General features: G+C 34.3%; 1 protein-coding gene across 3 annotated transcripts in view; it reads left to right on the forward strand.

The window, feature by feature from the left end:
- Positions 1,305 to 8,323, forward strand: part of LOC107625994 (BEL1-like homeodomain protein 4) — an 11,778-nt gene continuing 4,759 nt past the window's right edge. The window contains exons 1-5 of one of the 3 annotated variants that reach the window (XM_016328769.2): positions 1,305 to 1,816; positions 2,147 to 3,434; positions 3,465 to 3,748; positions 4,930 to 5,315; positions 7,622 to 7,682. In XM_016328769.2, coding sequence (XP_016184255.1) covers positions 2,324 to 3,434; positions 3,465 to 3,748; positions 4,930 to 5,315; positions 7,622 to 7,682 — 1,842 coding nt within the window. In that variant the 5' untranslated portion in view covers positions 1,305 to 1,816; positions 2,147 to 2,323. Of the gene's footprint in view, positions 1,817 to 1,855; positions 2,046 to 2,146; positions 3,749 to 4,929; positions 5,316 to 7,621; positions 7,683 to 8,323 lie in introns of those variants that run through there. The other 2 variants (XM_016328753.2, XM_016328761.2) reach the window with 2 other exon arrangements.

Genomic DNA, 8,323 nt, shown 5'->3' on the forward strand with positions numbered 1-8,323 from the left:
TTAGAAAAGGAAAATCTATTTGTATATTAACAGGAATCAAAACACTTTTTTTTTAATTTATATTCATTTTTTGTTTCATTTTTTTTAAAGAAAAGGTTAGGAATTAAATTTAAAAATTTAGAAAGGTTGTACTTTTGCTAACAAAAGTATTGATGAATGAACAAAATTTTTAATATGCTTAAAAAAGATTTGATTATATGTTTTTCCCAAGATCCCTAAAAAACTTATTTCTTCGACAAATTTACTTTAAAAAATGGCAAATTTTGTCAAAGTGAAATAATTTTTTTGAATACTTAAAAATTTTTTTGATTAATTTTTTTTATCGGAAATACAATTTCTTTTAGTAATTTTAGTACTATACTTTTATATTATGGATTTTTTTTTTCTAGCGAAATGACTCCTTTGACCTCAGTTGTTACAGGGGCTCTGATGCCTCAGCCTTACCAAGCATTATCTAAGGGCAATATGGCCATTTCGACGTATCAATAAAGATGGTGGTAGTTTGGATCATTGAGATGACCTTGTACTGACCTTATCTTTATTTTATTCCGTAGTTTGCGTTGGTTTCCAAACGACGTATGCAAATGACAATAAAATCCATAGCTGGTGATGGGCATTATAGTCAATTTAATAATTTTTAATTTTTATATTTACATAAAAACAGTTACATGTGAATGTTTAATAAAAAAATCAAATTCTAAAAGAATATTCTAACATTAGTTCATCAAAATAAAGAATTATAATTTTTTGGCGATGAAATTAAATTATCTAATAACAATTTTTAAATATTAATTTCACATGAAAATATTACACATAAGGTTTCATTCTTTTTGGCTAACATGCATTCTCCATATTTTCATCATGCCACTTTGATAAAATATTGTTAGTTTTTTTTTTTTTTACAGTATTTTTCAATTTGGTAAATTAAAGATTAATCTATCGCGGTGCTGAACTCTATTTAAAAGTTTGTCATTGGCCAATAGATTATTGCATACATAAAATAAAATTCAAAATCTCAATATTTATCTAAATATAAATGAACTAATGAACTAAACATTAGACCAACCCAAACAAATTACATCTCTACATATATTCTCTCCTAGCCAGTTTATTTTCCTTTCCTGTCTCTTATTAAAATTCGAATGATAGTTGTTCTCTAAAGTGCGTAGATAAGGTTATTATCGTCATTCCACACCACAAATATATTTTATTCGCTTGCAATTTGTTACCATATAATATATTTTTTATTACAAATATAAATATGTAAACATGGTGTAATATGATGATTCTAGGAATATGATGAAATGAAAATATAAAAGGACATTATTGGTGGGGAAAAAAAAAACCTAAAGGAAGAGGTGAAGATAGTATAGAGTATATAGACTAAAGGAGGAGAAGAAACAGCGACTTCTTCTCTTCCCTCTCTCTTCCTACGCACACTGAGTTTGTTTGTTTTCAGACAGAGATATGAGTCTCCCCAAAAGCCTCCATTTTTAATATTATTATTGTTATTATTGTGTGTGTGTGCATCTTCAATTGCATCTTTCTTTCTTTTTCCATAAGGTGATTTGCAAAAACACTTACTGCAAAGAGCAACAAAGAGAGAAGAAAAGAAAAGGAGAGAAAGAGAAAGAAAGAGAGACGACAGGAGACAGAGTGACAACACACATATATATACAGAGAGAGTGTATGTGTGTGTGTGAGAGAGAGAGAGAGAAAGAGAGAGGGAATTGAAGAAGAAGCTTTCAATACCGCAGAAGGGAAAACGATGTCTGAGAGCTTTACATCCTTTCATACTCTGCAACTCTAATAAGAGGTACATATGTTTGTGTGTTATATATATGCACATGAATTGATGAGCATAGCTGAAACTGAAAATGATAAAAGGAAAGACAAAAGAATAAACATTTTTAATTTAGATGAAAGGAGATCGAAGAAAAGCTTAGAGAGCATAGCTACAAAAGAAACTTTTATTAGTAATTTGTTTCTTCATTAATCACTCCCTCTCCCTCTCTCTCTCTCTCTTTCTCACAATTAATACTCAGGTACCCACTCTCAAAATTTCTCTTTCCATTTAATTTGTTTCTATATAGTTTTGCTATAATTGACGACTTATTGAGTTTAATTTCATGATGTGGGTTGTCAGATTCGCTTATGGTTCCGGCGCTGATCCTCAACCGCTCATCACTGATCAACTCAATTATTGCAGAGTGGTAATTTACAAGAGAGGGTGAAGGAGTAGTGGGTAAAATTAAATTAAAGTGGGTTGCAGACCAAAGAAAAAACCGAAGATGATGATGAGCAATAATAATAATATTTCATCATGGGAATAGCAACACCGCCACCATTTCCTTCCATTCTCTCTCACTCAAAGACTAATAACTACCAGCAGCACCATTCTTTCACCATAATCGAAAAGCCTGAAGAAGAAGAAGAAGAAGAATTAAACGCTTCCAATTCTATGTCCCAAGATTACCACCACCACAATCAAGGAATCTTCACCTTCTCCAATAATGGGTTCGAGAGATCCACACAGGTAACAAACCAAGAACACCATCACCAACATCAACACCACTTGGCTCAGCAAATTCGGAGGGACAAAGTGAGGGTGCAAGGCTTCGATCCACAGCAACCGCCTCCGGCACAGCCACCAACAGCCATAATTGGGATAGAAGAATCCGGAGGCATCCCGGGGTATGAAACTGCCGGGATGCTATCGGAGATGTTCAATTTCCCGCCGGTTGCAGATGCTGCGGCCGGGGAATTATTGGAGCAGCCAATGATAGCGACGTTTCGTTCCCCAACAACGACGAGGTCATTGGGTAGCGATTGGTATGCTGGAAACAGACAAGGGATGATAACCGGGTTGGGAGCGTTGGGAGATAATTCAAAGAATAATCATAATCAACATGATCAAAGTAATTTGAATAACGGTGACAGTGGTGTCATAGTTCATCATCAACAACCACAGCAGCATCATCATCATAATCAGATTCCAAGCATTAATGCCGATTCGGCTGCAGCCATGCAACTTTTTCTCATGAACCCACAAACCACCACCAGATCACCTTCCCCTCCGTCGTCCCATCACACCACACCCACTCCTCCTTCGTCTTCTTCGACGCTTCACATGCTTCTTCCTAATCCTAATCCCAATACTTCCGTACAAGGCTTCCATGGCGGTGGTGGTACCTTCAACCAATTCACATGGGCCCCTGACAGTGCTCAAGAAGCTCAAGGCCTCTCTTTATCCTTATCCTCTTCGTTACAGCACCTGGAAGCCGCGAAAGCCGAGGAATTGAGGATGGGAGAAAGTGGTTTCCTCTTTTACAACCAAGGAGGTGGTGGTCCTTCATCTTCCTCTTCTTCTGCTCAGTATCCTTACAAGAATCTCCCTAGCCATCACCAACAACACCAAGCATTGCATATTCAAGGAACGTCGTTGGGGCAGAATCACCACCAAGGACCCATTGGGTTTGGATCATCTTCGTCTTTGGGTCTAGTCAACGTCCTCAGGAATTCCAAGTATGTCAAGGCCGCTCAGGAGTTGCTTGAAGAGTTCTGCAGCGTTGGGAGGGGTCAGTTCAAGAAAAACAAGTTCACTAGGCAGCTCTCAAACCCTAGCTCCAATCAAGGTGGCGCCGCCGCCGCTTCTTCATCTTCGTCAAAGGAACTTCCTCCTTTGTCAGCTTCTGATAGGATCGAGCATCAAAGGCGGAAGGTCAAGCTTCTCACCATGCTTGATGAGGCATGTAATCTCTCTCTCTCTCTCTCTCTCTCTCTCTCTCTCTCATCAAGAGTCAAGGTCCCCCCCTCCCTCGTCTTCTTCTTCCAATCTCATTTGTTTGGTCCAGTTAATATAACACGGTTTTCCGGCAAGTCTATCATGAAATTTTCTTTGTGAACTGAGATATATAAAATAAAATAAAAATAAAAGACGGCAGGTACAGTAGGGTTGCCACTCCTTAGCTAGGATCATCATCAGTTGGTGAGGGATCTGTTTTTCTTATTTTAATCAAAACTCATTTTTTAATCCTCCGATCCGATTGGTGGGAGGGAAGATTTTTTAGTATTTCCAATATCTTATTTGTATTTAATTTATTTTCAGCCTTAGTTTGGTGAAAGTGTGAAACCAGAAAGAAAGAACACACTAATGGCCATTATAGGAGAATACGTCAATCAAGACGCGACGTTTCTTCTAATTATTAAGACAGACTCCAACTGAAGGAAGGCACTCACCCAATCATATATATATAATTAAAATTACGTAACAAGTTGTTAGGAGTGTGCCACTGCTCCCTCAGATCCATATCACAGAAATATATATTTGCCATTGTTATCATATCTTAGTTGACCGGCAACAACAGAGCGCTCTTTTCTTTCTTCTTACTTTTTCTTTTTATGGAATCCTTTTTCCATAACCAATTTCCCTAATTAATCAATCGGGTCTGGTGGGCGAGATAGATGAAGAGTGAGGGAAATTGAAGGCTTAATTTATTTACAGTACCGAACAGTTTGAATTTTACTCCACATATCCCCAACAAAGTTCTTTGTATTGGTTCACAAGTTTTAATTTAATTTAGAAAGAAGAAAGGCTCACTAAATTCAGATACTTAAATGGGAAGAAAGTGGGAGCAATGTGTATACACACACACGTGTGTTTTTGTTTCACTATTTTGCATGTGTTAATTAATTAATTCTCATATATGTTATTCTTATCTATTTCTTTCCTTAATTTATTCTTGGTTGGTACATCCTAAGATTGATGCATAAATAAGAACATGCATGTAGTACGTACTAATATCTATCATTCAAGCACGGTAATTAATAACTGAGAATTAATTAATTAAAAGATCGTACACATTACGATTCATTAAAAGAGGTGGTTCAATTAATTTCTTTTGGTGGTTCAATTTATTACTAAAACAGGTGGACCGTAGGTACAGTCACTACTGCGAGCAAATGCACATGGTGGTGAACTCGTTCGACCTGGTGATGGGGTACGGGGCGGCGGTACCGTACACGGCGCTGGCGCAGAAGGCGATGTCGCGGCACTTCCGGTGCCTGAAGGATGCAATAACGACGCAGTTGAAACACAGCTGCGAGGTTCTTGGAGAGAAGGAAGGGGTGGGGACGACGGGGCTGACGAAGGGGGAGACGCCGCGGCTGAAGATGCTGGAGCAGAGCTTGAGGCAGCAGAGGGCGTTCCACCAAATGGGGATGATGGAGCAGGAGGCTTGGAGACCCCAAAGAGGCTTGCCTGAACGATCTGTCAACATTTTGAGAGCCTGGCTATTCGAGCATTTTCTTCACCCGTACGTTTTCTATTTCTTTTTTTCTTTTTTTTTTTTACGTAAATTTGATAATTAAAAATAGACTATTAGATGAAAAATTGTCTCACTAATTTTTTTCTTTAAATTTAAATTAATATCAATTAATTTTCTATTCTTTTACTAAATTTTTTTTAATACAAATAAATAAACTCATGCTTGAAATTGACTTGGATTGAAATATTCTTCTTAACCATTAATTTAATTACAGTGCCCGGCTGTTATTGTTGGTGTATATTATAGAAGCATGATTTTATGGTGTTTACAAATTTCTTATTTAAATTGTTTAAATGTGAGTGTTGAAAAATAGAATTTACTTTTTAATTAAATTGAAATATCTGTATTTTGTAAGTACCATAGAACGTATAATTATATAAATATATATAGTCATGGTAAATTATCGGGAAATATTTTTTATATGAAATTCTAGACGTCTCATGAATATGTTGAGAGAAAGTCAAAGTTTTAATTTTTCTTTTCCATTGCATGCCAGTAGCCACCATAATATACCATTGGTATAGTTTTGAGTCTGGCTGTAGTACAGAGATATTGATAACAAATTCTTATATTACCAATTTTCTTTTATTATTATTTTTACGGTCATAGTTAAATTATTAATGTCTCAATTAAAACTGATTAAAATGTAATAATAATGACATTACCATCATCTAACTGTAGATGATTTCCTTGTTGTGAGTTGTGAAGAACCAAGCGACGAAACAAATTAAATGTAGTGGGTGTAAAAACATGAGGTAAAAAGTTGTAATTTAAAAATTCCAGAGAGCATAAGAAGATTCCCACCCGTAGGTTGTAGGTACGGCTACATAAGCTGCACTTAAAATTTATAGAAAGTACGCAATAAAAGGCAGATGATTAGTATAGAATCTTAGATCTACTATACATTTGAGAGAAGAGTTATTAGTTGATAATTGCATGATTGTGGGGAAAAAGTAATAACACGGATTTGCATTTAATTTTTAATAAAAAAAGAAAGGGCACAGCACGGCTACCGTTAAGTAACAAAGAGAGAAAAGGAGTTGCAGAAGGAAAAACCGAAAGAGGAGGGAATCTAAAAGCCATAATTCATGTGTCGTATGTACACTATCGTTTAGAGGGACAGTCATTAACATGTTGCAGAGTCCCCTTGGGATGTTAGCTAGCTCGCCACCCAAAAGCTGTTAAAGAGATATGTAGTACATTCAGGACTCCGATCATTTCACATTTTCATGCCAATTAATAATTATATATGAGAGATATGATATTATACATTTTTAGATGGTTAATCTATAATACTTTTTTATGTGAAGATATTATCATCCACTTTATATATATATATATAGTATATATATAGTTTAGGTTAGCCAATTTTTTCAATTATAATTGATATTGCACTATAGTAAAATGTAATTATTAAGTAGTGACAATTTTTATTAGAAAAAATCTAGAGTGTCAGTACTTTTATTAAAATTTAGTCCGTATTTAATCAGTAAAAGAAAATTGAATAATTTTATACCATTAGATATAATGTCATATTATTAAAAATATTAATGATAACTAATTAGTGGATACAAATTACAAAACTTACTAATTTTTTAACATTTTTCTTTTCACTATTATATATATTGAAAGGGAAAAATAATATTTATTAGAGACATTAATTATTTAATTATATCAGTGAAAACTATCATTTAATTCGACTATATTAAGTGTATATAAAAAATTAACTATTAAAATAATTATTGATATAAAATATATATATTAAAAATAAATTAAACAATATATATGGATATGATAACTTATTAGTGGGTGATTTTTTAGTGTGTGGAGACTTTATTAACTTACGTGTATAGATATTACTTTTCTTTGCAAACAAATGGCAGTAGGAATATTTTGGTTGCAGTTAAAAGTTAAAACTTTATGTAGCATTAAAATTTTATCACCAATACATGTTAAAGTTAAAAGAAGGAATTAACATTTGAGTGAAACTCACATGGATGGGTTGATATGTGTAGAGTAGTAACATATTTTGCTTGCATTGCATTGGTTTTAACTGCAATAATAATAGAGAATGGTATCTTTTCTCTCTCACCCTGACTAAACAATCCACTTTAATTTAACTGCTGCTGATGCTGTATGTGTAGCAGCAATAGGACGTAGATCTTTCTTTGTTTCTCTTAGATTCTCACGCCCCATGAAGGGACAGAAAGAAAGGTTTCATACTCAGAAAGCTGAGGCCTGGGGTGGTGTATGTCTCTTTATACTCTGATGTCATTTTCTGGTCTCTTTCTCAGGTACCCAAGCGATGCAGATAAGCATCTCTTAGCAAGACAGACTGGGTTATCAAGAAATCAGGTTGCTTCTCTTCCCTTTCCTCCATACATCATGATGCTATTTTGTGTTTATTATATTTACCTTTGGGATCTCATGCATAATACTCAACTTTTTTATTCTTGGACTAATTTTAATGCCTTCCATGCATCATAATCTGATTCCAATTATTATTTAACAGTTTATAATTATCAACTTTAAAAAAAAATAATAACTATATTTTTTAATTATAAAATTTAAATATTTTAAAAAACTACTTTTACTTAGAAGATTAAGGATTTAAATTTTGAGAAGCTCCTTTTGCGGTTAGTTTGCCATTCCAAATTCAGTTTAGGCTTCCTTAATCTAAAACACTGACTCATTTCCTTAATCTTAAATTCTTAATATACAGACGTACAACATATACAGTAATGTAAATATACATGTACATTAACTTGACGTACCAATGATAACGAATAGACCAATCATTGCCCATGTTTACATTACTAGAGAAAGAGAGAGGGGGGAGGGGGAGAGAGAGAGAGAGAGAGAAATGAGAAAGAGACAATTTTGTCTACTCTCTCCCTGTAAATTAATTAATTATTACACCCACGGACCACATGGGAAAAGAAGAAATTAAAGAAAGAAAGAAAGAAAGAAAGAAAAATAAAATTCAAAAGAAATCC

The sequence above is a fragment of the Arachis ipaensis genome, chromosome B01 (assembly GCF_000816755.2).
Source record: "Arachis ipaensis cultivar K30076 chromosome B01, Araip1.1, whole genome shotgun sequence".
In the NCBI taxonomy this organism is placed as follows: Eukaryota; Viridiplantae; Streptophyta; class Magnoliopsida; order Fabales; family Fabaceae; genus Arachis; species Arachis ipaensis.